Raw genomic sequence first — 12,957 nt, 5'->3', positions numbered from 1 at the left:
TTCTTCCCACAAGTAGAAACTTTGCTTATGAATGTTATTCTTGTTCAAAATCCTTTGATTAAAAAAGTACTAACCATGGTGCATTATTTGTGAATCTTCCCAAATTGATAACATCTGCAGATTAGTTAGCTGTGCCCTATCTTTCCAGTAATATTGAGAAACTGAGTATTATCCACAGGTCTGTATTCCCTCAGTGGTAATCATCAGCCCGCATACTCTGGTCTGTGTAGAAGAGCCTTCTAAACAGCTGATTGCAGTGACCGTAGGCTATGTCACTTCCTTCTGATGCTCTTTTATATTGAATATCCCATCACTTGAGTGCAATTAGGCTGTAATCCAGATCGAAATTTCATGCCTACATTTCATTTCCATAGTGGCTGGAACCTATATCCTGTTTTCCTCAGCTTTCTGGAGAAGTTACCCTCAGATTTGAGTTTTGTATCTTGGATTCCCATGTTCTCTTTATTACAAATGTCGTGTACCATTTTTGTGGTTATTCAATATTAAACATAGAAAGCTATTACAAAATTTGAGAAGACATTGAAAATTAAATCCTGTCTTATTGGAGCTCGTGAAACAAAATACAGATTTATTGGTTTTATCACAACCTTTTTTTGTTGTATTTTCTAGTAACTAGTTGTCCTAGTGAATGCTCATCTAATGAGGATGTACAGGGTATTTGGCTAGTGTTAGTAATTAATTACTGAACTCCTGAAAATTGGCAGTAATTGGCTCCTCTTGATAAACCAAATGAGGAGACTGTGATGATGGAACTGCTTAAAGCAGGAATTTTTTCTGGATGGTGTAAAGTTACAAACCATGAAGGGAAGATTGTACTGCTGCATGTACAAAACCAGAATAACGCCTGGCACTTGCAAAATCATTCCCTTGTTTGCTCAAAGTATCTACAAACTGAATAGAGGATTTAAGTCACTGAGCCCTGAAACTTACATCTTTCACTGACATTAAAATTCCTCTGCCATTTCCTGTTAAACCAAACAGCTTTGTCTATACCTCATCCTAAAATATTGTGTGGTGATTTTTAACAGGAATATGATGAGGAATGGGCTAAAAAAATCCAGAGCGAGAAATTTCGATGGCACAACTCTCAGTGGCTGGAGATGGTGGAGAGTCGGCAGATGGATGACAGTGAGCAGTATCTGTATGGTGATGATCGCATTGAGCCCTACATCCATGAAGGGGATATTCTGGAAAGGCCTGACCTCTACTACAATGCAGGTAAGGCAGCATATATTAGTATTCAGGACTGGGACTGCTACCTCTGTGTTTGGAAGGGGAGCTTGACTTGGAGCTGTAGAGAGAATCTGCTGACTGAAACCAGTGGGACAGTTACCCTTCTGTGTCACTGGGAGCAGCACTGATGCATGCTAGCCAGGGATGGCTTGACCTTGTTAAGATGTTAATGGTGGATTGAGTACTGTATATCCATGATCTTACGGAGTGTTACAGGTCTTCAGAAATATGAGTAGACCTATCTCAGAGAGCTAATGGACCATGATGACTGATTTGAATAAAGGTGGCCTAGCCTTGTTTTCACACCTATTTCTTACGTTCATAGCTTGTTTGCTTTGCATCCCTGTTAAAATTCACAGCTACGGGATTTGATGCTGAATTTTGTTCTGCCTCATGTGTTAGTTCTGTAATGGAATTTTTATTGCAGATGTTGATGAAAGACTTCAGTTGAGCCACATCAAACTTGTAGGTTCCTTAGCAGAGGCAATTGTTCTGTGACTTTCAGCTAATCTGTTTGTATGATTTTTGCCGCCGTATATCTAGGGAAGTGTATGAATCTCTTCTGTAAATACTGTATGAAAGAGTTTTATTACTTGACAATTTGAACAAGTTAGTTAAAAACCCCCCCAAAATTATTCTTAAGAAGAGTCATGTTCTTATTTGAGATTAACCCTAATACATTTTCTAAAGAAAAAAGACAGTTCTCATTTTGCTTAATCCTATTAGTAGTGCATAATGGCACCATTCTGGGGGATCTCAAGTGGAATCTGCTCTGTCTCTCCTTCCGTAAAGATTTTGTAGTTACTAAGAAAATAGAAGTTGCCATACTGGATTAAGACACTGATGTATCTAATCCAATATTGCCAGCTGTTTCAGAGGAAGGTTCAAAAAACTCTGCAGGAGACAATCATGAAATGATTTGCCCACTGGATAAATGTCTTCATAACTTTTCATAACTAGGAGTTGGCTTATGCTTTCAAACTTGTGGTTTTATATCCTTTTCAAACTCCTGGATGACTGTGTGCGCATGAATTTTTTTTTTAATTGCTCGGTTTGAGTCTGTGGTTTTTTATTTTCCACATAAGTGTCCAGTCCTTTGCTATGAAGCATGAGTCACAAAACTCTGTAACTCTGGATGAATTTGCAGGAATAGTAATAAGAAAAACAAAACCACTAAAACCCATGAGCTTTACTTGTAGTTGCTGTGAGAAAATAGTTGTGCAAGATCTCAGTAGCATTTCAAAAATTATTCTCAAAGAATGTCAGAACTTAAATATTCTTTTTCTTCTACTTTTGATGACATATGTCAGCCATGGCAACTTGCCTTTTTAGTGGTATGTTTTTCCCTTTTGAATTCTGCAGCTTTATCTTGCTCTACTAGACCTACAAGGTTAGCGGTGTGAGCCGTGTGTTATATGGTACCAGGGTCTTTCATTACATCAAGTCGTCTTTGGGCTTCCTAAGTTAAAGATATGCCAGCATGCCTGTTGTAGTCTCCCCTTTACAGGTCTTAATAACCTTTCCTGATTTCATAGAGCCATTTCTTTTCCCCATAATGTGAGCTAGAGATGGAGTGGCACCAGTAACACTGAATTTCCTGGCTTTTAATCATTTATGTTACAGGCTTTGTTATTTGAACAAAGATTTTTGTGTTGGAATTGGTATTTGACGGGGAAGGAGAGGCAGATTTCCAATGATATGTTCTGCAGATGTTTGAAAAGTGCTTTTGTTTTTGAAGGTATAAGAGTAGGTGATTATATTCAAAATACAGATTCACTTCTCCGGTTCCTTCTGACAAGTGCCAGTAATGGTGTGCTTCTGAAGTCTGCTAGATTTATACTTTTGAGATGTGGCCAGAGAGGCCATAATACTGGCTACGGATTATTGTACCAATTGGAGTAGCCATTTGTGTTTCTGAAGGACAGAGCATTACCTAGTCAAAAAATAACAAAAATACAAATCTTTGTGCAGTCAGAAATTAAATGCTTATATTTCAATTTGATAATTTTAGAAACTACCTGCACTGATGGCTGACACTCAGTACAAGTTCCCCCTCAGCCATAATAGTTCTTGAGTTCACTGATGGCAAGATGAGTTCCTTATTGCAATGATACACCAACATCTTTCTTGCATGGTAATTTAAACCTACATGAAAAACTTGATAGAATCTCTGAAGTTACCTTCATAAGCTCGGTGTCTCTCTTGCTCTGAAAGTATGTAACCCTAATTTATGTTGAAATGTACATAACAACAGATGTCCTTTAACTGTGTAATCATATTATATGCAGCTGATGCTATCCATGTGCTTTCGTTTTCCTATAAATTCATGCGAGCTGTAACTCTGAGTGTTATGGTTTGAATGTTAGCACTCTTGATTGAAGACTCTTTAAGTAGTGGTAGCTCTAGCCTCAGAGTTAAAATGTAGTGCTTTATTAATATAAGGATAGATGCTATTTTTAAGTCTCTCTGCTTTCAAATAAGTTTTAACCAAACCTGACTGTTTAAAATACATAGTCACTTAAATTGATTGGTTTTGATCTGAAGCGCTGCAGGTATAAAAGTGCTAATGTTCCCCTCATTTCTTTTCTGTGAAAAATACAGAATAGGTGGTGAGATAGGAAAACTTGGCACAAGTGTTAATAATAGCCATTTTAACTTTCCTTCCTTTTCTTTGGTTATTTTACCTCCATGTGATATCACAGAGCACTCATGTCTTGCTGAAAATGCTGAAAGACAGTAATATCGATCTGTGCCAGATTACTTGCTTGTCAAGTAATACTCTTTCACATACTGTATACACATGTATACAATTAGAATATAGCCATGTACAGCTATCTTATGCTGCTAAAGTGTAGTCTGATCATGGCTAGCATTTTTCATTTACAATCTGTTGCGTTGTATTCAGTCACTTTCCCATGAGGCATTATCTTCTAAATGAATCTCTGTAACACCTCATCAAATGTCTGTTAGAAATCTAGATGTGTCAATTCTATTCCTTTTATCATTTGTCACTATATTATCTTCAAAAAACATCAGGTAAATTCATAAAGCACAGGGAGATTTGTTTGAATGCCTGAGTCGTCATCTCTAAGCCCTTGTGTCTGTAAGTAACTTTCCATTGCTTCCTGCACAGGCAGTTTTAGTAGTTTTGAAACCACAGAGGTTAAGTTAAGTGGCCTGTGACTCCCTGGATCTTATCTCTCTTTCTTTAAAGTGGAATGGCATTTGTAACTTCCTAGTCATTAGTAATCTCTCTCTCCTCTGTTAAACTATTAAAGTATCAGTCTGAATGTACCTGTTTCTGCCCTTTTTATTGGGATGCTTTCTGCACTGCAAGTCCAAGATCATTTTCATACAGTAATGGAGACAAACTGATGTAGGGTCTGTTTTAATGAAATAGCTCGTTTTATCTGATTAGAGCCTAATGCTAATTACCAAGTAAGATCTGTGCCCATAATATTAGCAAGAAATGCGTTTTGTGAATGGGAACAGGAAAGAGTTAAGCTGGGCTCTCATTCAGCTGGGGTCAGTTCACTGACTTTACTTCAAAGACACTCTGGATTTACCCTGATGTAACAGAGGGGAAATGTTAGCCCTTGATTTTCTTCTCTTCCTTATAAAGCAAACAGAGACTGTGAAGCCTTTAAGGAATACTACTGGCTTTACAAATGTCTGCATCTTCATGTGCCAGAGTTTTAATATAAAGAAAACTGTAAGCTATGTTCTTGAGAGGATATCATGTAAAAAGACCACCTTTTCAGGATATAGCTAGAAGACATTAAAATATGGGGGAGATGAAAGAAATAGGTTTGAAGTGGCGTACCCGTTTTTCTTAACCAGTTTTAAGAGATACAGTGGTGAAGGGCAGAGTCTGGCCAATTAAAACCTTTGCTGCTTTTCTACTTTTATGCTGCTGGCCCAGATTAATGTTTGACCCTTCTCATTACTTTTTCTCTGGGCTCACTTTCATGATAGGGCAGACAAGATGGGTCTTGATACAACCTTTACAGGCCTGAGGAAGAAGGGGCAAGAGAATATTTCTTAGGTACAGCTTTTTTCAGGGCAGTAGGCTGAGCTACTTGGAGTCCCAGTAGGGTTTTTTTGTAATTGAAGTTGCTGTTTTTCAGTATTATTGTTGCTTGACATTCTTCCCAGAGATACTGCAAGTTGCTAATGAATTCCTGAGACAAACCAGCACAGGTTATGTGGCCCACTTGCCCTCAAGCCATGCTCCTTCATACAGTCACTGTGTCTCTCTTGTTTTTATAGATGGCCTAATAGCCCCCGATGGAGCGGTGAGTCCGGATTTCTTCAGTGATTACCATCTTCAGAATGGAGACCTCGTTGGGCAGCATCCCTTCTCTAGCAGGTAAATTGCTGTTTGTAAAGAATGAATATAATCCAATAATGGTTATTCAAGTTTCTTTATAGAGCTTCGTTGGTGGTGTTCAATAATTTTTGCCTTCATAGCAGTGGGAATGGTTTACACTGAAAAAGCAGTTCTAATCTGTCTCCTGAATTGCATGTTTCTTTTAACATATTAACATATGTGTTGTAATACATCATAGCTTTTCAAAAGTTGTAGAATAGAACAGTAAAACTAGAACACACAACTAACTACATGTTACGACAATTATTCAAATATTATTCAGACATTGTTGTTGGGAAATATCTAGAGAGAGGCTTGAGATGCTGATTACCTAGAAAACTTTTGTTTCTAATATTCTTAAATTGTTAAAAACAAGTTTCTCAGCTGCCAAAACTATTTCTGTGGGGTTTTGTTTGTTTGTTTGGGGTTTTTTGGTCCCTTAATCAAAGTCTTCCCAAGGTAGTCTCAGTTAGATTACTGATGGCACTTACTTTGAAAATTTGCTAAATAAGCAAAAGATGTCAGCTTGACTTTTGGGAGATACTTCTCTGAATTCTCCCTCTGGTCAGTGACCTCTCCTTCTCTGAATGTTAGCAAGCTGTTCCAGTTTGAATTTCTGAGTAGACTTTTCCCACGAGTTCAAAATAGAAAAGACTTATTTCAAAGAATGAAATCTTCATAGATCCTGTAGCATTTAGGAAATGCCTTTTATAGAGCATGAATTATGTGCACTCATTAGCAGGAAATATTTCAAACACTTTACAGTCAAGGTACAGAACTCACTTTAACAGGATGCTATGTGGACATGCCCAGCCCTGTGGTTGAAGTTCTTTCTTTCCAAAGAAAGAATATTATTTTCACCACTTAAAACTTTAGTCACCATTTGTAAAATATGAGTAATTCACAGTATGTACAGCTGAAGCAAAAAAGATTTTGCTCCCTTTCTTTGGCTTCTTGTAATTGTTAAAGGGCAGTGGATGGTTACACTTTTTTGTTTATTTTACCTGTGATGCACCAGAAAGCTAAACATTCAGCAAGGGTGAAATGGTGGTAACATTTTTAAGGGCAAATTAAAATAACTAAAATGCTCAGATCAGGAAAAAAAGTAGGACTTAAGAGATGGATCCTCTTGAAAAAAGGAAGTGTTTATACTCAGTAAGAATGAAGTTCAGACTAGCGTGTAACCCTTTGCGTGGAGCTTATGTTTGGGAAGGGGATACTGGCGCTGATCACTTCCAAATGCGCAACCTTCGTTTCAGAGCATGCAGGTGATAGAGAAACTGAGGGAAGTATGAGCTATATGCTACTCTTGGAGTCTTACTATGTGACTTACCATTTTAAACTTTAAAATAAACACACAACCCAGGAGATGACAGATTTCTCTATTAACCAGAACATTGTATGGGTATGTGGTCCCAGCAGTCTTCACTGGAGGTGGGGGGGAAAGGTGTGTGGGGTGAAGATTGCAGACTCCTTTGTTTCTAATAAACTTAGATATAGCCCCAGTCAAGATGCTCTTGTTTTGCCAGAAAGCTTTCAGCTGGGAAAAAAATAATCTTGAGTGTCCTTGGGTAAAAGTTGATCACTCAACCTCAAATTTCAATCCCTTATCAGGGAGCTACATTAGTAAGCTGCTTTTTAATCTGATTGTATTCCAACTAAAACAAGTAGCAAAATACATCTGGTGTATACCTAGTTAAATTAAGTATATGTAGAATTTTCTTGTAATGTCTCAAGGCATTTTGGAGGCTTACCTCAAGAGAAAAACTGCAGTTTGGCTAACGACAAACTTGGTAATTGCCTGTTGATGATAGCCTCTGTAAAAATTCAGATTTCTCATTAGAATTCTGTTTTCTAGGAAGAATTTTTTCGATATGATTGCTCCATGGATTTATGTGCAGTCCAGGCACACAGTCTAATTGGAAACAGTGTGGACTGCTGCAAATGTTCTGTCCTATTTGTAACAGAGCAGGACTGAATTGTTTGATAGAATAGATACTGGCAGTCGAACGGCGAATCCTAGTTTTCAGATGTGTGTCATTATCGTTTTGAACTTCTTGGCGCCAGAAGCCAGGATTTCCTGATGCTTAGAGCTGATGTAAAATGCATTAGTGCTCCAAGGCATGAGCCATGGAATTGCCAGTCCCTTGAGTTTGGAGAGTCAGACCCTCCCTTTTCCCAAATTTGAATTGGTGTTGGAAGGTAAAACCATACGTGCTAGAGAGCCTAATTAAAAATAATAGCAGCAAGTCAAGGCTCTTTTTATGTGTTATATAGTGTACATTTCATCCATACCAAAACATAATTCTAGGGTATTTTTATGCTTACAGTTTAAAGCTAACAAGAACCTTATGTCAAGGATTTATTTTTAACCAGTTCCAGCTTTTAATAAATCAAGATTTTTGTTATAAAAATGGTTCATTTTTCTATTATTAATATTTGAATATGTTTTTAGAAACTTTTTTTAAAGAAAGCTGAGTTATGATTTGCATAGACAACTAGCATGTCAGTTAATAGTAACATTTTTTGTGAGTTCAAAGAGAGATGGCCTAATAATGAGTAGATGCATACTTCTGGTTTGTTATACTTTTCATCTGTTATGCTTTTTTTATTTGTTATGCATTTATTTGTTGTGCCTGTGTCTTCTGGTCTTGGCCTTTTATATTAGGCTTTTTAATTCTGTAATAGAAACAGTTGTTTGCTAAGCAAGGGAGTGAGTTCTGAAGGAGTCTTTTCCGTCATTTAAGACCACCCTGTGAAATTTGAGGTAGGTGACAACCATGAGCTGACTTCTTGCTACTCAACTTTGAATAATTTAATCCTTTCTTCTCCTTTCTGCATTCCTATGAGGAAGACTTAGGATATGTTACCGCTTTAATTTCTCTGAGGTTATTTCCTATCCTTGCAACGTGCTCAGACTGGATCAGGGCTTCCCCTTGCCTCCAGGACAGCCTAACAAGTCAGCCAGAAAGACTCACCTTTTTACTGCCTGCATGTCACTGAGAAGCTGAGCTAGTGCTGAACTAGTGCCCCTAGTGCATTACCAGGGCTTGAGTGTGTTCTGATCACCAACCTCATTTTTTGGAGCCAAAGAAATGGATCTATGAGGAGAGGTTTTCAAGGACTGCAACCAAGCTCAAGTCGCCTTGAAGATTTTCACTGTAAGCAATATTTAATAATACCTGTGCAAGGGAGCTCAGCCCACACCAGCTGCCATATATCAGACATTATACCAGTTACACTGCGTTGAGCAGATAGTGAAAACCATGTGCTTCCTTGGCTGTAGGATGCTAGTTCTAGCAGAGGTCCGGGGCAGCCTCTGCCATTGCAGTTCCACCATGTTACATTCAGGAAAATTCAGGGGAATTGGAGCAGCAGCCACTTCCAGATGTGCAGTTGATGAAGTGGTTGACTTTCCTGTAACCCAGCAGGGATATCACAACTGTCTCCTGTGGAGTCCCTGTCCAAGGAGACACTGGACCTACATACCTAGACCTGCTGCACAGTCTTAGGTGGGTAGGGAAGTCCTTTTTTGAAGTCAAGAGTAAAACAGGAGTTTAAAAAAGTTAAGGTATTTATAGGCACCTGCACTCACTGGGTTAGCACATAGTGGTTTTTTTCCCCCCATAATTTTTTAAGAGGGAAACATGAAGTAATAGTATTAGCAGTAAGAACACCTATAGATCTGGCAAATTAGGTGGAGTGTCTTAGGGGCTGCATTTTTCAAAGACATTGCCTTCCCTTCACAGGGTTTCTTGGACTCTCCTTTAGAAACCTAGAGTACTGACTACTGTCAAGAGTTGAGAACACTACTTTGCATGATCAATTACTGCATCCTGAAGTACAGAACAACTTTGAAGGAAATCGTAAAAGTATCTAGCCCTAAATTCAGTTTGTAGATGTGTTTGCATGCTTGCGATTCTGGACATATCCTGAAGCAAGCAGGGATAATTCTTGTTTCTGGTACTTGTCAGCATAAAGGAGAAGCGGCACATAAGCGAAGACCTGGAAAGTTGGCATTCTTCTAATAGTGCCACCCTCACTTTAGGGACCCAAGGCGTTGATAGAAATGGAAATGCTTTGTTTCTAGCTTGTGTGTTTTGCAGCTTTAGTTTACAGCTCTTATGTCTGAACTATATTCTTAGTGGAGTTGTACTGTTGCGTATGATCTCTATAAATAGAATTATTCCCGAATATAATGTACACAGAAGTGGTGATAAAATACATAAACAGCATCTCTTGTTTTCCTCAAAGGTTTGAGCAGAATGCAAACAGATCGTAAGGTATGTTTTCCATTCAGCAGAAAATACATGGCTGAGGAGGTTGTTTTGACAGCTTGCATCCAGGTTTTTTTCATTGGCTCGGAAAAGACTTTTGTGATTAGATTACCAGCTTTGAATCATCTTACTGTCTTTCAGAAGCAGATGGGCATTAGGCATAGATTTGAAATTTTCATCTGTTATTAAAATCTGTATTCAAGGCTCCTGGTTCTGATAACTCTTAATATAGAGTGAAAGTTTTATGATTGTAGCAAACAAAAAATCCCTCACCTTTGGCTAATGTGATGACAGCTTAGTGTCTGAGCTGCAAGGGATAAAGACCAGCTGAAAGACATCTTCAAGAATCTATGGTCATTTATCAAATTTTAATCACCTTCTAGAGACTAATTGCTTTCTTAAGATACAAACATAATAGTGATGGCTAAATATCTTACAATAGGGATATCCACAGTATTTTTCTTACCCTTTGGGGAAGAGACCGCTTTTTAACCTTTCCCAGCTATAACTAGATAATGGTACAAACTTTAAGTGCAAAAGCCAATTTTTTGTTAATATCTTCATCAGAGTTCCCAAATCCTCTCTGTTTGTAGCTTTAGAAAGATTAATAGTTAGGAATGCTGGAGCTAGCCAAAACTTTATTTTTCTTCCCAAGGAAGCTTTCTCCAGTGCAGAATCCTTTAATCTCGTTATAAAATGTGGCAGGGCTGCCATTGCACAATCTTCGTTTTCACTAAGACAAGGCATTTCTGTGTGTGTGCCGTTCCCGGCGTGTGCACTCACATCTCTCAACAGAAACCTGATTGAAGCTTCTTCCCAGGAAGCAGTGAGGTTTGGCATGTCAAACAAAACCAGTTTTATGAGGTGACTGTCTGTCTCTGTCCTTGGTGGAACATCTTTCCTCTTGCCTGGATTTACAGCCTAAAACTGTAGCTGCATTTCTTCTTTTTTGCTGTGGCAGGTCATTGTGATATTTTGTGAGCTAAGTATATAGAGCCAGGGCCTTGTAGGCTGCTCTGCGTTGACTTCAGTTAAGCTGTGTCTGTTGTTGGCAAGTACAGGCGTGCATAACCAAGCTGTTGTGTCTTGAGTTGATGGAAACTGCAGTGTGTGGGCTTCAGTAACTTAATGCATGGCCATAGGTCCTGGTGGGAGCACAAGAGAGACTCTTACTGTGACTTAGCTTATCTCTAGCTAAGCTACCCGCATGTAATGTCTGCATGTGCTAGAAGTCCACATTGAATGGCAAGAATAGTCATATCCACAGGCTTTTTTGCTTGGGTACCCTGATGAAAATCAAATGTGAATTTTCATGGGGGAAAGACCTAGGTCTGTAGCCTCCCATTCCTGTTGACTCCTGCAATGTCATGTGAACTCCCAGTCACGAGTCACAGCTGAATAGCTCCTGTTCAGGTCAGGTTCAGGAACTGCATCAGGTGCTGGCAAATGCTCACTTTGTGAATGTTTATCAAAATGTTTTTAAATGGTTGTACCTGTAACTTATATCCTACATCGACATTTATAGCTATCTTCAATTAGATTTGCTAAAAGGAGTCACATGATGTACTTCTCAAGCATTGTTGTTAGGATTTCATCTCTTGCTTGCTTTAGTCTCTAAACCCTACAGGATATATTGCTGATGTAAAGAACCTTCTTCCTGAGGAAAGGACTGAAGGAGTTGGTGACCCTGCTATAGAGTATTACTCATCCATGTTGTATTTTCAGTAATGTGCACAGTTTATTTAGAAGTTTGAATGTTCCCTTTCCAGCCTTTCAGCAGCTAAGTGCCATCCTGCAGGCTATCTCTGAAGGTGAAAAACTAATACATTAGTAGACAGGAGAAGTGAGCTGCTTCAGGCAACCCTTTACAGCCATCAGTGGCAGAAGAAACTTTGTTTCATGGTTCCTGGAAAGATTAATCTAGGTAAAAAACATGCTCTCATGTGGGGTCTGTGCTCCAATAGAATTGAAAGTATCCACATCTCTCTTTCCTCATCATTTGAATAGAGGCAGTAATACTTTCCTGTCTAAGAGGTGGATATATAGTGAGTATAAAATCTTTTAATTAATGGAAAGAAAAGCTAATAGAGTATAAATTATTATTTATAATATGATTCTACTTTCAAACATTTTACCATAGTGACATTTATTACAGTTCTGTGGATTACTTTTTATTTTCCATACTTAAACTTCATTTTAAAAACAAAAACAAAAAAACCTTTTTTGCCTTTGCAATATGTTCAGCAGAGTTGTAGTCAGCTTCTACCATTTGGACACTATTTAATTTGCATTTCCCAAGAGAATTGAATTAGGTTTTATTAGTAAATTGGGCCTATAACCTTGTAGGCAGGTTTTATTAGTTTATCACACATCAGTATTAGCAAATTGTAAATCCCACTGAAACGAATTTGAAAAGGCCTTAAAGAGAAGCCCAGAACCAATGAAGTTTCTGGAGACAAATAAGGGGTTTTTTTTAGTTTGGTTTTTTTTTTTAATCCCACAAAAATGTTGTTAGTGGTAGCAGAATCATATCTTTTTTATCATATTCTGTTGTCCTAACTGCCTATGTGTTTAGTTTTAAAGAAGTTAAACTGAATATGGTCAGGAGGATTTCACTGAAGTTCTGATACGGCTCTATATGGCTTGACATAACAGAGATAAATCACACTTCTCATTTGGACAATACAGCATTTACTGACTATTCATCTGAAACAGGCAGGTAAGTTTCTTTTTGTTCGTCAGTGCCTGTTCAGGTGGTACGTATGTTTGAAATTAAGATCTTGCATCTAAAAGATAGTAATAAGGAAGCAGGAACTGCTGCCTTTTGGAAGGTTTTGGTCACAGTCTGGGACAAGCTTATTTGAAACACTTCGCTTGATTTCTCCAGGTCCCGGATCATGGCCTAAATCAAAATTCACTGTATAGTTGTTTTCCTTCAGTACTTAAGTCTAGGAGTGGTGCTTCCAGAACATGAGTGCTTCGTCACTAAGAGCTTTTGAATACGAGCTTGAATTTCTTCGTGTCTAGTTTATAATAATTTGTTTCTGCACCAGTACT

General features: G+C 38.2%; 1 protein-coding gene across 1 annotated transcript in view; it reads left to right on the top strand.

The window, feature by feature from the left end:
* KIFAP3 (kinesin-associated protein 3) overlaps positions 1-12,957 on the top strand; it is a 65,743-nt gene that overhangs the window by 40,719 nt on the left and 12,067 nt on the right. Inside the window, 2 exon segments of the mRNA XM_009587389.1 lie at positions 1,050-1,239; positions 5,524-5,623. Of these exon segments, the coding sequence (XP_009585684.1) occupies positions 1,050-1,239; positions 5,524-5,623 (290 nt within the window).

The sequence above is a fragment of the Fulmarus glacialis genome, unplaced genomic scaffold, assembly GCF_000690835.1.
Source record: "Fulmarus glacialis isolate BGI_N327 unplaced genomic scaffold, ASM69083v1 scaffold6791, whole genome shotgun sequence".
Classification (NCBI taxonomy): domain Eukaryota; kingdom Metazoa; phylum Chordata; class Aves; order Procellariiformes; family Procellariidae; genus Fulmarus; species Fulmarus glacialis.
This window is presented reverse-complemented; position numbering and strand designations above follow the sequence as displayed.